The sequence below is a fragment of the Prenolepis imparis genome, unplaced genomic scaffold (genome assembly GCF_030444845.1).
Source record: "Prenolepis imparis isolate NDT839.2.m4 unplaced genomic scaffold, iyPreImpa1.0 SCAF_47, whole genome shotgun sequence".
Classification (NCBI taxonomy): Eukaryota; Metazoa; Arthropoda; class Insecta; order Hymenoptera; family Formicidae; genus Prenolepis; species Prenolepis imparis.
Genome location: NW_028141205.1, coordinates 149,723 through 167,876, shown reverse-complemented (window position 1 = coordinate 167,876; position 18,154 = coordinate 149,723). Strand labels below are relative to the sequence as shown.

General features: G+C 24.8%; 1 protein-coding gene and 1 pseudogene across 3 annotated transcripts; both read left to right on the top strand.

Annotated features, from left to right (window-relative positions):
* The first annotated feature begins 3,786 nt into the window (after window positions 1-3,786).
* On the top strand, window positions 3,787-11,594 carry LOC145947144 (uncharacterized). 3 transcript variants are annotated; one of them, XM_083056923.1, is made up of 9 exons: window positions 3,787-3,990; window positions 4,497-4,595; window positions 5,840-6,148; window positions 6,409-6,674; window positions 6,815-6,967; window positions 7,149-7,395; window positions 7,477-7,545; window positions 7,654-7,743; window positions 11,390-11,594. In XM_083056923.1, exons 2-9 carry the CDS (start codon window positions 4,527-4,529, stop codon window positions 11,492-11,494), a joined length of 1,308 nt encoding a protein of 435 aa, XP_082913049.1. In that variant the 5' UTR covers window positions 3,787-3,990; window positions 4,497-4,526; the 3' UTR covers window positions 11,495-11,594. The 3 variants fall into 3 exon arrangements, with proteins under 3 accessions (XP_082913049.1, XP_082913048.1, XP_082913050.1); XM_083056922.1 differs by having other exon boundaries at window positions 3,787-4,595; window positions 11,390-11,590; XM_083056924.1 differs by lacking the exon at window positions 11,390-11,594 and adding an exon at window positions 8,004-8,096 and having other exon boundaries at window positions 3,787-4,595.
* Window positions 11,595-12,547: 953 nt separating this feature from the next.
* On the top strand, window positions 12,548-16,189 carry LOC145947143 (uncharacterized; annotated as a pseudogene).
* The last annotated feature ends 1,965 nt before the right edge of the window (window positions 16,190-18,154 follow it).

Sequence of the window (18,154 nt, the reverse complement as noted above, 5' to 3'; positions counted from 1 at the left end):
ATCATAAAAATTTTATTTTTCCGGTATTTAAAAACATCTTATAAATATATTTTAATGTAAACAAATGTTCTGGAGAGCACAATGCTATGAACTTTTGAGAATGATATATCTTTCGATTTATGTCTGATGAAAATATGTACATACATATATGACATATATATGTATATGTATATGAATTAAATATATATCTATATATATAATTTTTTTATAGTCAAATCAGTATAGAAGTGGTATTAAATATGCTTATTAATAATGCGTATACTGGTAAACAATTATTTGGCGAGGTAAATTTTATACCTTTTTTATTATGAAATTTTCGTTATAATTACTTATTTTTTATCACAATGTATTACATATCATATATTGTAAATGATGTACGTATTTTTCTGTTTCTTTCGGAGATATGTTGTATATCAATATAATTTATGCTAATTATTTAATAAACTCGTTTTTCGTGATAATTAATTACAAAATTTTGATTGATAAAACAATAAAAATTAAAATAATATTAATTTTAGATACGTGAATTTGCGGGAAAAAATATAAGACCCCCATATTTAAAATATAGTATTCACTACAAGTTAATAACACGTTCTCATGAAATGGACGATCAGATGCAATTTTTTCACCGTTTGTTCGAATCAGAAAATCGAGAAGCTCAATACGTATATAATATAAATACAGTAAAACACTCATTTTTATTAAATGTCCAATATTATATCATAAATATTTAAAATAATTTTTTACATATTTTAATGTTTTATATATTTATTATTTATTTATAAATTACCTGTTTCTTAAGTGAGCACTTGATTTCAATTATTTTCTTGATTATTTCTAATTATATTGTATTATATTGTAAATGTGTTTAAATGTATTTAATGTTAAATTAGTTTTTATATATTATTCAGTTTTATTGTTTATATAAACATTAATAATATTTACGTAATGCTTATTATACACATATATGTATATGTATGTGTATATGATATTATGTATATTAATTATATTTATAATACTCTATTAAATATTAATATAAAGATATGTTAAATAATATAATATAAATATAAGATATGAAATTAAATAATATAAATATAAGATAGAAAATTTAATATACATATAGGATATAAACATTAATATTTGATTTATTATTAATATTTACTTAGTACATTCAACGTAATAGTTAATATTAATATTAGCAATACTATTTTATATTAATGTTTACAAAATTAGTATTTTATTATTAATATCTTTATAATATTATATATTAATGGTGTTTATTTTTCTTGTAAAATAACGAAAATTTTAATAACGAACTTTAATGTAATTATAATTTCAACATGCCAAAATATATAATTTTACATATATGTTTATTTCGTATTTTCTAAAAAAATTTTCTACAACTTCTTAAATATATGTATGACATTGTGCAGTAATATTAACTCCTTTTTCACATTACAATTTTTTAATCATGGAGAAAGATAAATAAAGTAAAATAAGAATGTATAAATGAATAAAATATGTATATGTATATTAATTACCATTAGTGATTTTCTTTTATTTTTTCTAAAGAGGAAGGTAAATTACAAGAAGATAAAGAAAAATAAAATTCACACCTTGAAATTATTTTTTATTTATAATTAGGTATATTATTTACTATGCGCGTTTTAATAAGATAATTATAGAAAATAGGAAAAAATCAAGATAATATAAAATAAAAAAATAAATCAAATTGTGTGAGTTACTAATTTAACTACAAACACACATTAAATTTCAAAATTAAAATTGTTTAGGGCTTTAAGAACTAAATGATACTGATTAAATTAAAAAAAAGCTATAATTTTTTTTTAAGAAATTAAATAATTATGTACAAGTGCACAATTTCTAAAAATTCATTGTATAAACATCTCTATTTATGTACATTAATAGAATTGTGAAAAAAATGTTTTATGTTGAAGAAAAAAAAAATCTTTTTTAAAAAAGTATTGTGTTTCAAAATATGAATACGATGTTTAAATAGATGTGTTTTTACTATAAAACTTTTGTACTGCGTAAAAAGGTAATTAAATTCTGTTTCTCATATGAAAGCCACATGGATTTTACTTTACTTGTAAAAAGTTGAATTTTGCATTACTGATTCCGTATCATTAAAACAAAATTTTTAATTCTTCTCACATTACAGTAGAATAAAAATTCAGAAAAAGATAGAAAAAATGTAAAATAATGTACTTATTTCATACATTATCCAATAAGTTGAAATTCATTGTTAAATATAAATTTTTATTTTTATGTAATTGCTCGTCTACAAAGTTCCAGTTTCCCGAAATAAAATCCTGAATATGCCTCTGCTCCTAAGATAATTTATTTTGATGCAAAACTTCGTATTGCTAAATAATTAATTATAATTTCAGACAAAAATTATCTCACAAAAAAGTCGTTTTTAATTTGGTAATCATCGATATTTTCTTGTCAATATGAAAACGGATTTTTTAGATACTTAATTATACAAACAAAGATTTAAAAAAATTAGTATTTTAAAAATATAATGTTTCAATTTTAAAATAGAAATCGTTGAATTTGTAGAAAATCATTCATGCTATATTGCTCGATTGCTATAACTATGAAAGTAACACTAGCTGTTTATTTTGTTTTTTCTATTTGTATTTTGTCTCTATGTGATCTAATTATTAATTTTGTCTTATAAATTCCGTATTGCGACTTGTCTGATTTGAAATTTCTGTGAATTCCAGATTATTTTGACATACGGTATAATATTCAAATAAGTTGTTGGAAGCGTTCAAATCAGCTGATTAAAGCGTTAATTTGCTAATTAAATTTTAAAATAACAATCTGTTATAAAAAAACTAAAATAGAAATGTTGTAAATAATATGTTATAATATTTTAAACTCGATTAATATTTCTTTGACAGTTATCAATTGATTTCTGTAAATTATTAATTTCAATTTAATTAGCAAATTAATGCTTGAATCAGCTGATTTCTGTCAAAAGATACACTCGGCCAAAAAAAACGGTACATTTAAAAAGTAGTAAAAAATTGTATTGTGATCTGTTACAAAAGGAAATATTTAAAAATGAAAGATAATAACTTGCAATTCGTAGATTAACTTTAAAGAATTTACCGAATATATATAAAGATTTAATTTTTTGGATATTCAAGTTTTAATTATTGTCATATTAATTCAGTATACATATTAAAATCACGAGCGCTTTTTAATTATGTAAGGGCTAGTCAATGCTTTATTAGAAAATGATTATGTGTTACCTCAGGAAAGATTCAAATGACTATGAAAAACGATTCCAATTTATCTTATAATGGCATGGCATGCACGTATAATATATAACTAAAAGTATTAATATTAATGGACTGTCACGTACTTCTCTGAAAGAATCCAAAATATATTGCAGTTCCGGTCAGCTTCCAGAAAGCCATTTCACTGTGTTCGGATCTAAACTTTATATTTAAGTAGAAGATTTCTTTATTAAAAAAATTAAATTGCGTAAATCAGTTGACGTTTATTTATCACAATAAAAAATAACAATATTTATTACAATAAAATATAATTTATGTTTGATTAATTTTACTAAAAGTATAGTAAAATTAATCAAACATATTTTTTAAATTTTTTTATACCATATTGTCTCACGATTACTAAATGTTTTTCTGGGGTAAATTCTAAAGTAGATAAATTCTAAAAGAAACTTCTTTCTGTGTCTTAGAAAAAGTAACTGTTGGAAATAACATTGATTGTGAGTATCATCGATCAGGCAGAGCGAAATGAATCATACAGAGCGCAGCAAATAAAGCACGATCAGTCTAATCTGCGAAGTCAGTTACGATTGTGATTGCCACGAAAAAAGACAACGTTCCGCATCATTTGATTCAAATACTGTCATATAAACGTCACACAACAATATGCACATATAGTGGATCCTAATAACATGCGTAGTATACAATATGCATAAAAGAAGTAATCATAATTTTTTATATTTTAGTGAAACAAAAAATATAGCAAATATCAACGTGGATAATATTTTATGCTTGAATAGCGGTGAAAGTGACAGAAAATTTATAATTTTATAATTTTCGGATTACTTATATAAATTGTATGATTATATTTTTATTGATTATCTATTCACGAAATATTAAAAGAAATTACAACAAAGATAAATAATTATCTTGGATACAATCAAGTGAATACGTGTCGCTTCGTATTTATTTTTGTTATTGGTTCCCATCGAATAATTATAAAAGTTACTATTTACTAGAATATTGTGATTAATCATAAAAAGATATATCAAAATGTATTGGAAGACAATAACGCGATTCGCAAACTAGATTTTAAAAAATTCATCGAGCACATAATAAAGTATCGAGTCGATTAGATCAAATCTGAATCATCCATAGAATAAGAAATAATCAATACTGGTGATTAAAAATTGAACGCCAACATTCACCGAAATTATTATGTTTAAGTTGAGATTATACGTTTTATTGAAAAGTTTAATGCTGGTGAAAGCAGCTATCGCGATTTTGACAAAGAATCATACCGTTCCAGACAACCTTTTCACGCAGGTAAGAGATTTTTTTCGCTTCATTAAAAAACAATTAAATGTTATTACAAGTAATAGTGCAGTTTATTTGAATAACTAAAACGTGTAATATAATAATATTACATACTGTATAATAAAATAAAACTATACAAAAAACTATAAAGTATGATGCAATGAGAAAGGATGTATAAAGCTTGAAAATTTTATTTTGTTTATAAATAGATGTATAATATAGTCAAAAATTAAACTAAATTAAGACAAAATATTAAAATTTGACTGTATTATGTTTGTGTTTCTATTGCTATTTTTAAGATTAATAATTATTAATATTAATAAGATTTCCTGTTAATTTTTAACTATTTTGATACATACTTACATACATACATATATATATAACACTTGAATTGAGTTTTATGTGATTTTTCATCAATTTGCAAAAAGATCTTATTTACTTTATTAAATATTTAAAATTATTTAATAATATAATAAGACTTTTGTAAATCAATTTTTATTTAACTAAATTAATTCAATGAGTTCGCGTCATTTTGATGTATCAAGGATGGTTGCATTTGTGTCATATACATATAAAGGAATGTTGACTATATTGGTATAATAAAATTCAAATTGTATCAATTAACTTTATACGGCCAATAGTTAAATGAACAACATACGTAACATCAATCTATTCCAATCTAACTAGTAAAAATTTATAGATGTATATATATGTATATGTATTAGGTCGGTGCATAAGTTCTTGCCGATGCCTATATGCATGCGTTAATATAATTTTATGAGAAAAAATGGTTTTGTGGTTTATTAATTGCTCTTTATATTATTAAACTGCATGCATATATTAATATATAAAGAAAGCGTCATTATTACTTAAATAATTCGATATTTGCTAATCTTCTTTTACACACATTATATTATAATAAAACAAACAAAAATCACATTGTAGCAAAATCACATAGAGTAATTTTGACAATCAGTATTGACTATCAATGTTTGCTTCGTATAAGAAAATATGCAAAAAATAAATTAAAAACATTATTACAAAGTTTTGCAACATATGTAAAATTTAAAGATAAATTAATTCCTTAGTTCATAAAAGAAAATCGATAGTTTTAATACTCGTAAGTACTGCAGAAAACATATATTACAATTACGAAGATCCATTATTATTGTTACGATTCATTATTATTGTTACGATTCATTATAATCGCGATGCGTCCAACAAATGAGTATAAAATAGACAGTCAATGTTAGTTTGCAGTATTCGATGATATCATGGTAACCACTATACAACAAGTCTTGCGTCCTTTTTTTGTTACGTGCTTTATTTTGGGATTGAATTCCTGTCCTATAGAAGAACCAACATCAAGGATACCATGGATTACATGCTTAAGTATCTTATATTCTCTGAGCGTTTGGTTCTCTTATGCTTATCTTTATTATTTCACGATGTCTCTTTTTAAATGGGAGACATTACGTCCATGCAAGATTGATTGGATCTCTATCCTGTTTAATATTTTTACCACAATTGTATCCGCGATTATGAATTTTTATTATGAAAAGGTACAAAAACACATTATTAGTATACATATTTATTATGTAAAATTATTAAATTACATATATATTTATATCAATATTAATTAAAAACTTGATAACTTTCAAATCTTTAATACAGTAATTCACTAGAAATTTCTTTCAAAGCATTACTTTCCAAGCAATAATTTTTTTAAATAGTTGTATATAATTATGTTTTGCATGATAAAAACATGATATATTTATGGATACATTTTAAAATATCGCTTAAATAATCCAAATTGTTTTAGAAACTTAGGATATGTGTGAAAAGGCTTGCTGCTGTAGATGATACTTTAGAACAGTTGGGCACTCCAAAGGAATATCAAAAGATGCATATATATTCGAAACGAGTACTAATTGGATGGATTGTGTCCAGTTTTAGTTTAAATTTTTACGAGACGCTGGGTCTGTTCAAAACAGAACAAGTTGCTTGGGCATTATTTATACCTTGTATATTAAATCATTGTTTTCATATTATTGTACTAACCGACTTATTATTTATCTTTTTCTTATGGTTAGTATTTATGGTTAGTATTTATATGTATTCATGTGCGATCTACAAATTAGATTATAATTATTAAAAGATTTTTATCTAAATGCATATCGCAAATTTTTTCATATAGTCAAAAACTAATAAAACATTATATTTCACAGGTATATTAGTACTAGATTTGACAAAGTAAACGAGCATATGCGATATCTATTGGTGAAGCATGTGCCGAAATATACATGGAGAAAGCCTGTGGTCGCTCTTCATCGATATGTCATCTACCCCAATGATTACAAGCGTATATTGTGGATTTTAATGTAAATCAAAGCACGCTATATTTTGGTATATTATCGATCTAATGTTAATTTTATAATAAAATATAAATTCTAAGTAAATTAAAATAATCAATAATAAACAGGAAAAATTAATTTTTTATAAGTTTTTATAATACATAAAAACAATTTTTACGCTTATTTGTATAATGAAATTTCTTGATAGGCATCTTCATTTAGAATTATGTCGCATTGCTCGCGAGTTGAACTTAATATTCGGAACGCAAATGACTTTTGAAATAGCGTCTAATTTTGCAAGCATAACAATTATGTGTTTTGCTGTAAATATATTGCTAATACACTATCGGGAGGCAATGTCATTTAATGACTGGTTTATTATAAGCTGCTGGACTTTGGTATTTATAGTGAAAATTTGGATATTAAATTATATTTGCGAATGTGTCAGGATTAAGGTAAAACTATGCAAATCTCGATAAAATAGATATTACATTAATATTCAGATGTATATTCCAATATTGAACTCGAAATTTTAGGCTAAAAAGATTGATAAATTATTCCATCAACTAACAAATATTATTCAATATGCTGACGTTTATCAGGAGGTAAGCAATGTTTTAGCAAGAAAAAATTAATTAAATAAAAAACAGCAAAAAAATAAATAAAATAAATAAGAGAGAGATAAAACTAGAATAACAGTTATTTATCTACAGATTTATCAGTTTATTTTGCAAACAATACAACATCCGGTAAAGTTTACTGGAATGGGTCTCTTCTACTTTGGCAATGGCTTCCTTCGAAAGGTTTACTTTTTTACAGATTTTCTTTCACTACTTAATTTTTATATCATGTATTAAAACATATAATTAAATCATAAATTATAATTCTACAAATTGATATAATGTTGTTTTTACAACATTCTATTAGTATTAGTATCTTTTCATCACAAAATGCTTTCTTTTGTTTTTTTAAATTTCTAATTTATATAGGTGTACATTTAAATAAATTGTTATTTTTGCAAGCAGAATGCAGCAGAACTTAATTAAAATACATTTTCTTTCAGCTTTGTACGACGGTTTTAATGTATGTGATTATTATGATACAAATGAAAATACCTCTTCTTTAAGTATGGAACAATTTGCTTTTACAGAAGACGATATCAAAATTAGTTTATTGTCAAGTTTTTTTCACAAAAATATGTGAAGATAATAAAATATTTTTATATCTTGAAATGACAATAAGTGAAAGTTTTCATTCTTGTGCTTTGCATTAATAATATTGTGCGATAAATAAATTTAAAAAAGTATTATTAATTTATATTACAATTATTTTATACTTTACATTTTATATTATATAACATGAAAATCTATCCCATTCCATAAACTCTAAAAACTAATTATATATTTTTGATATTCCTTGTTCTCTTTTTTCTTTCTCTCTCTCTCTCTCTCTCTCTCTCTCTCTCTCTCTCTCTCTCTCTCTCTCTCTCTCTCTCTCTCTCTCTCTCTCTCTCTCTTTTAAAAAAATAAAAAATAACTTAGCAGCATATCATTTCCATTGCTCAAAGTGAATCGATCATTTTAATATATGTAAGTGCTAAGGAATACATACATATATATACTATATATATATATACTATATATATATATATATATATGTCATATATCGCAAAAATCCATTATCACATTGCAAATTGCGATACATCCAATAAATAAGTTTGGACATACAGTCAGTGTTACATTAATCACGCAAGTGATGGCATGGTGACTCTCCAACAGATCTTACATTGTTTACGTGCTTTATTATGGGTTTTATTATAGGCTTTATTATGGTTTAAGCGTCTATCATATAAAACAATCAAATTCAAGAATTCAGTGGATTGTTTACTTAAGTATTTTATATTTATTAATAGTCTGGTTTATTTATTTAGGCTTATATCTTCTAGAAGATAATAGGTAATATCTTCGTTTAGAATTATATCGCATGACTCGTGAGTTGAATTCGATGTTTGGAATGGAAATAACTTTCAAAATGGCATCCTATTTTATGAGCATATCAACAATGTATTACGGCTTATTTGTGATGCAAGAGATATGAATAGCGAGAGAAAATGTTGCAAGAATTGTTATTTATGACCGTTTACGTTTATCTTATAAAATAGCTATGTAGATAATAATAGTATGTACATTATAATTTTGCGCGGAAAAAGTCTCATTAAATTTAGATTATCCATCTGTTTATTTTACCGGTCGATATTCTTCGGTCGAATAATAGTTTCAACATATTTCGCAGTATAATTCTTGTAAAGTTTCCTGCAGGATACGCAGAAAGAAAGTAAAAACATTTTTCAAATTTTGGCGGATATCATCACAAAGTATCTCGCATAATAAAATATAATTTAAGTTTATGATTTTCGAAAATCATGACGGAGACGATTCAAGCAGCGCTGTCACCACTATTGATTGTTGGATCATTCTACGGCTTGAGCTTTTTCGAATATCCTCTTGGACAACCCAGACTATACCTTACTTGTCTGTATTTTTTAATCACATGGAGCTTGTATGTGTACCTCTTCTATTACTTATTGTTAGTCTACACTAGTAGACTACACATATCCTGGACTACTGTAGTAATAATCTTTTGCGCGACTGTGTCAATGTTCAGCTTGTTTCGTTATAAGGTAACAATTATGAATTATATTACTCAAATTATTACGCTTAAATCTTATCATATTAGAGTACTTTTTATTGAAAGTAATAATTTCAATCTTTTAACAAACAGACAAATATCAAATTTATGTTCAAGTAATGTTTTTAATAAATCAGTTTCAATAGTTGTATTATTATCATGGATAAAATAATTAGAAAAAAATATTATCTGTATTTATATTGATTTCTATATTTTAAATTGATCAAATTATATTATTCTTTAAGAAATTGAAAATGTATTTATGTAAACTTTCTGTCCTGGATGATACACTGGAAATGCTCGGAACGTCAAAGGAATACCGACGCCTATATAAATGGACAATTAGAATGACAATAAGATGGATTTTATTAACTCTTTTTATGAATTCATGCGATAGTTTATCGATAAACTATCAGTATATCAGCATCAATCATATTTGTATACCATTTATAACGAATCATATGTTCCACGTAAATGCCCTCAATGGTTTAATTTGGGGAGCTATCTTGAGGTTAGTATATATGTATATGTATATTATAGCTTTGTAAAGTTTCTTTATAAACAATATATATATAATAAAAATATTTAAAAAATTTTTAAAAGCCTAAATATATTTAATTTTGTCATATCTTTTAGATTTCTTTTAACTCTTTGAGATTTCTCTTTCATATAATCTAAAATAAGATTTTGTTAATTTGCATTGTTAGTTTAAAAAGTACAATATTTATAAAATTATTAGTCTGTTAAAAGAATACAATAAAATTATTAGTCTATATAAATATTATATATATATATAAGATAATAAACAATTAACGAAGAAAGAAAAAAAGAGAGAAAAGGAACAAAATTCTATATACGTAAATATTATATGTCTGGATTTTAGTTGAAAATTGTAGATAACAAATCTTTTAATTTAATTTTTCATTAAATTCAGGTACATAAGCTCCAGATTTCATCAAATCAACGAGCACATTCATGATCTACTTAAAGATAACGCATTGTGCACTAGAAGACAGAATAAATTAATTTTAGGTATTCTGCAAAGTACAGAAGAACAAAAAAAATGTAGACAATACATGTGGATTGCAAAATTTGGAATGTAAAAATTGCAAAATACACAATATAACTTTACATTTTAATTTAACATTTTAATTAAAATTTTAAATTAAAACTATGATATCTTATAATTAAGGAATCAATTATATTTTTACATTGAAAATATCTTTAGTTCAAACACATTTGTTGTTTAATTTGATTATAACAATTTATGATTTAATTACTGGCACGTTCACTTGGAATTATGCTTTATATCACGCGAATTAAACGAAGTATTCAGTATACAAATGACATTGCGGATGGCATCTTATTTCACATTTTTTGTGGAATTGTGTTGCGAGATTTACATGACATATAAAGTCAATAATGTAGATACTTTTCAAAATTTTCTAGATAGATTAGTTACCTATCTGGGCCGTTGTATATACTGCAAAACTTCTTGCATTAAATCATATCTGTCAAATAATTTGCGATAAGGTATAACAGAACAAAGTAAAATTATGAATCACTAAAGTAATTATTAATCATTAAAACAATAAATTTAATTATTAATAGCAATAATGGATTTTAAAAATTTGATAGTAATGAAAATTAGCCATTAACATTGATATTGACATTAGCAATTTTCATTAAATTATTTGATCTTATTTTTTTATCTAAAATTTTCAGTTTACAGGCTACAATTTTGTATGAATATAATTTCAGGCGAACGAGACAGTAGCAATTCTTTATAAATTGTCCAACGATAATTCGGATAAAGACTTTCGGGAGCAGGTAAATTATTGCCACATAATATCATCTAGCATCTAGTATATATATGATATGTTTATATCTTATATAGTATATCGGACTATTTATCTAAAAATTCTCAGATTCTACAATTTATACTACAAATAAAACAAAGGGAAGTAAAATTTTATGGTATGGGACTTTTCTATTTCGGTTACGATTTCATACGTAAGGTATGTTTTACATATTATAAAAATATAAATTAATACGACAAATTTAATGAAAGACAAAATATTGCGTTTATTATTTCTTAGATGACAAAAATAGTTAAGTAATGTTAAAAAATGTATTTTAACTTTTGTATGTTTAAAAAAACGCAATATATATTTTTTATCATTATATTGCATATCTTAGATCTTCTATTCAATTTATGCGATTGGAAAAAAACTCGTTTCTGTTATATAAAAGAAAAACATACTTTTCAGTTCTACACGGCAGCCGTGTTGGTGATTATAATACAAATGCATATAACTTCCTATAACTTATTATCATATGATGATTATGTAATCGATAAAAGTTAATTAATAAAAAAGTTATGCAACATATATAAGAATAAACTGTAAAAACCTTCTGTGTTCTTGTATACATTGTATCTATATGCACACTTTTTTCAAGAAAATATAAGTTTTATATATAAGAAATAAAATAAAAATTTATTTATCAATTTTAAAAAATAATCTTAGTTTCTATTTTACGAGAAGCATTTTTCTCGAATTATGAAAAGAAATATAGTGACTTTATAACAAAGAAATTATACAAGACGAAAAATTTTCTCTTACAATTGCAATAAAGAAAAGTATTATTATATTTTGATTGCATTTATCTTTATATAATATAAAGATAACTTTTTTTAATTTGATGTGATAATATATTTTGCAAAAAATAAATATGGTACAGAACATGTCATTATATCATATTATACATATATATCATAATATTACACAGATTAAATATTTATTCTCTCAAATATTGTAAAATAAATTAAATTGCTTTGATATACATCTTCGCGCTTCATCTATTCAATTTAAAAGACTAATTTATATCTCATTCGAGATATTGAATTTATGTGCAGCATAAAAACATAATGTTACGAGAATAGTTGCTTGGTCATTTCTGCTCTGTAGAAAATTAATATAGGTATGTACAGATAACAAGTCCGGAAGGAAAAGGCGATCTAATCTAAACTATCTGTTTATTCTGTCGTTCGATATTGTCTGGTCTAATAGAAATTTCAACGTATCCTGCAATGTAATTCGCGCAAGGTTTCCGCGAAGGGTTTATGAAAAAAAGTGAAAGTGTTATTTTCAAAATTTTTGTAGAAATGTAGCAAAGTGTTTCTATTTTGCTTAGCAAAACATAATTTAAATTTATCATGAATAATTCAAGTAACATGCCGAAGACGATCCAGATAGCGCTGTCACCATTATTGATCATCTCTTCGTTTTATGGTTTGAACTTTTTCGAATATCCCCTTGGACAACCCAGACCATACCTGTCTTGCCTACTCGTATTGATCATATGGAGCCTTTATGCATATCTTTCTTATTACCTAATTTACATTAGTTATACTTCATTCTTGTATATAACTTGGTTGGGTGTAATAACAAATCTCATCGTAATTGTGATGATATTTGTCTCCTTGTTTCATTGTAAGGTATGTATAATTTAGAATTATATAAATTATATATAAATTATACACACAAATTTAGAATTATATTGTTTCAAAAAAATTAATCTCGAATTTTTTATGGCTATAAAATTTTAATACTTAAAAAACATTTGAATAGATAAGTTTCTCGATGCTCTCTCTTGTATTATTATTCATTTATATTAAGTATTAATATGGGTCAAAAATTAATAATATTAATTACAATAATATTACATCGATAATTTCTTCCCAAATACATATTCTAATAACGCATCAACAATTTCTCTCTAATATCGTGTAACTAGTTGATACTATTTTTTTAAGAAATTGAAAATGTGTTTGCGACAACTTTCCATTGTGGATGACACATTGGAAATATTTGGAATATCAAAAGAATATCGACAGCTGCATAATTGGGTAATTGGAATAATAATCGGATGGATTTTACTAGCTCTTTTCATAGATGTATCTGACAGTGTATGGTTGAATTACGAATATTTCAGCATTATTCGTATTTGTGTACCATTTATAGGAAATCATTTAATGCACGCTAATACCTTCAACGCTTTGATGTGTGGAATTATGCTAGGGTATGTATACTGTAAAGCTATAAAATATATGCTATAAAATAAACAATTTCTCACTCACCGATACACGTACAATAGCGGAGTGGTACACAGCACACATTGATCTGTAAACAAAATATTCAAATTATGTAGATACATATATGTGTGTCGAATATCTCATAAACAATGCAGTTTAGAAAAAATATTTTTATTTCGCATACCTCACAGTTGCTCCGCTGTCGCCCGATGCCTCCCTGGGCCTCCTCCTCCTCTCTTTGACCGTCATTGCTCCTTCGTAGCACTCACGACACTCGCGAAAATACGAATAATTACGATTATCCGACACTTTACACGGCACTCCCGACACGACGCGTGACTGTGTATCGCAATGCTACCTGTAACAAATAAAATACATACATATATTAGAATATTAAAATAATATTATTATTTTGCATTATAACATACACAATATAAATATAAATATGTAAACTTAGAATATTTATTAGTAAATTTTCGCTTTATTAATATTATTAACAGAAATCAGCTGATTAAAGCGTTAATTTGTTAATTACTTTTTAAAATAATAATATGTTATAAAAATTAAAACAATATAATATATGTTTTAAATAATATGTTATAACTTTAAACTCGATTAATATTTTTGACAGTTATCAGCTGATTTCTGTCAAAAAATATTAATCAAGAATGAAATATTATAACATATTATTTACAATATATTACTATTTTAATTTTTTAACATATTATTATTTTAAAATTTAATTAGCAAATTAACGCTTCAAGCAGCTAATTTCTGTGAAAAAATATTAAACGAGTTGAAACAAACTTTATATTACTTTTTTTTAATATAATTTTTTTAAACATAAAACCGAAGAATGGTTGTGTTGTTCTAGTTAATAAAAAAGTATATCAATAATAAATAAAACAGAAACAAAATTTTATATAATTTAATTTAGATCATTTTCAATGCTTGTAACCAAAATATATATTGTAATATCTTGATTTTAGTCTAGAATTATAATTAAACATCGGATTCTCTTCCAGTTCTTGTTTTTCATTAAATTCAGATACACAGGTTCCAGATTTCAACGAATTAATAAATACATTCGTGATCTGTTTGAAAAAGACGCAAAGCATAGCAATAAAAGGAGTGACTTAATCCTACTTGATCAGCGAAGAACAGAAGCCAAGGAATGCAAGCAGAATATGTGGATTATAATGTAAAACTTTTTAAATTCGCTCGACAGTATTTTTTTAATAATTCAATTCTATACAAAACCTGATTTTTTTTTAATTAAAGCTTTAATTGTGCCTTATGACCATAGTTATTTTTTGCTTTTCTCTTTTTTTTTATATATTCATAACTTGCTTTACTTATGGCATTTTTTATGATTTGATTATATAGGCACATTCATCTACAATCTACAGCTATGCCTCATATCACGTGAACTAAACAAAGTGTTTAATGTACAAATGACACTACAAACTGCGTGTCATTTCTTCACTTGCGTGGACTTGTCTCGCCAAATTTATAAATCATATATAGACAGAAGCACAGCTATTGAAATTGGACAAGCTATAGATAATTCTTTCATTTTTATTTTTGGTATTATACATAACATGAGATTTCTCGCATTGAATTATATCTGTCAGATGCTTTGTGATAAGGTAACGGAAAATTAAATAATTATCAATTAACTTTAATTAATATAATTATCAGATAACAATTATAAGCGGTGCAAACAATAAAAAACATTAACAAATATAATTCGCGTTGCAGTTTTCATCCAAATTGCTTAGTCTTATTTATTTTCTGTAAATTGTTTGATGATAATTGCGATTGTTAATTTTGTATTAATATAATTTCAGGCGAACAAGGCAATAGCGATTCTTTATAAATTATCCAATGATAATTCTGACAAAGATTTAGGCGAGCAGATAAATTATTTTACTACATAATTTTATATAGTATCTGATTATGAAAACTATGTCACACATATGATATATTTTATATTTATCTGATTATTTGTTTAAACTCAGATTTTGCAATTTATACTACAAATAAAGCAAAGGGAGCTAAAATTGTCTGGTATGGGACTTTTCTACTTTGGTTATGACTTTATTCGTAAGGTATGTCATTTTTGCAAACTTTAAATTAACGTAAGATAAAACAAAAAAATATTATATTCGATACTTTTCAAACGAGACAAGTGTGTAAATAAGAACGTAGTATTTGGATTTGTTGCTTAATTGCTACTTTTTTAGTTTGTATATATGTTTTTCATTCTTATTTTATTTCTTATTTAAAACTCTCTTTTTAAATAAGAATTTAATTTATACGGTTCAACAATTATTTTTGTCGTGTAAAATAAAAGGATATTTTTTTAGTTTTACGTGTCAGTGGCGACCGTCTTAGTGATTATAATACAGATGCATCTACCAAATTTGAATCACTATACTCCACCTATCAATTCCACAAGTTAAGTAATACAGATTATAAAAATAAATATGAATAAATTATGATGTATTCTTCATATCTGCTACATTTTGTAGCAGAAAAACAGAAATATGTTTCAGTCTATGCAGATATAATAAAACATAATATATTTATTTATTCGCTTCTAAATCTTTTAAATTAATTGTAAGTATTATGTAAGTATTTACACATTTTCCAATTACTTACTTTTTTTTTAAAGAATTTTTTTGAATATAAAAAACAATTAAAAATAATTATGTATATGTTTAAAAAAATAGTTTTAATATAAGTAAATGTTGTAAGAGAAATATATATTATTGTGATAAAGATTTATTCGAATCGACGAAATCGTAACGCGTTCAATAAATGAGTTTGAACAGACAGTCAGTAGTTCAAGCGTACAATAATGATGACCATTTAACAGATCTTGCATTTTCTTCTTATTACGTTCTTGTTACCTTTATTTAAATATAGCATTATTACAATCATTGCGGAAATGAAAATGTGTACGCAAAATATTTTGTTTTAAAGATTTGAAATATGCATAATACAAATTTGCAGCTGATGATACTTTGCAGGATAATACTTTGAAAAGATGAATATACCAAAGATATATCGAAAAATGTATACGCATGTAATCAAAACGAATAATCGCATACAGTCTCAGTGTAAATGTTTATGATACAATATGGTTGAAAATAAAAGAAACTTACATATTATGTAGTAACAATTCATATACTAAATTATGGTGCATTAATATATTCGTGAATTTAATATTTAGCTTCTTCTTATGTATTATTTTAAAATACAACTTTTCCAAATGAAAAAATTATATATTTATAAAAATTTCTAAATGTAAATCAAAGATTTTACTATATATTCTACATCTGTGACTTTTTTAATAATGCAGATAAATTGGTACAAAATTTGATAAAATTTAATTAATTGATTTAACATGAGCATATATGCGATGCCTACTGTAGTATCAGATAAGCACAAACTGAAGTATTATATATACGTGGAAGAAACCGCTAATTACCGTTCATTGATATACTTTAGTGGCAATTACAAGCGAACATTATGGATTACAGTGTAAATCAATACACATATTTGAAGAAATCACTAATGCTAATTTTGTAATAAAACTTGATAAAATTCTGTTTCTAAAAAAAGTCAATAATTAATTATAATAATTATTATTTGTCATTTCTTCCAATATGTAAGAATAATTATAAATGTGTTTTAATAACATAAAATATTATCGAAAAGTATCTTCATTTAGAATTGTGTCGCATTTCTCGCGAATTAAATCTGTTGTTTGGAACACAAATAAATCAAATGGCATCTCATCTTCTACATACCTAGCATCACTATGTTATTTTTTATACGTAATGCTAACAATAAGATAACGCGTAAAACATATCATTGATTTGAAACAACTTATGATTTTTTTTAGTAAGATTCTATAATATAAATTATATCTGTGGAAATGTCAAAGTCCAAGATAAAATCAGAAAGTAAAACTGTTTCTCTATCAAAATACATATTTAATTGATATTCGAGTATATGTTTAATCGAATTTTAAGTTAATAAAATATAAATGCATTCAATGTTGATTTTTACAACATTGTATCATATAAGAAAACACATTTATATAAGAAAAATAAATTAACAGCATCATTTTAATGTTTCGCTACACGCAAGGTTTAATGATGAATCAATTCTTTTCACATTTCTTCTCAATAGATCGTTCATTTTAATATTATATAAATGAGTGCTCTAAGAAATGTATTCTAAAATTATCTATAAGGAGATCCACTGTCATTTTCGTTGATGCAATCATGATATGCCCTGCAAGTGAGAACAGAGAGTCAGTGTGTGTTTATGACGATAGGGATAATTATGACCGGCCAATAAGCCTTGCATCCTCTTTTTGTCACATCCTTCATTAGGGTTTCTACCCTAGGCAACAA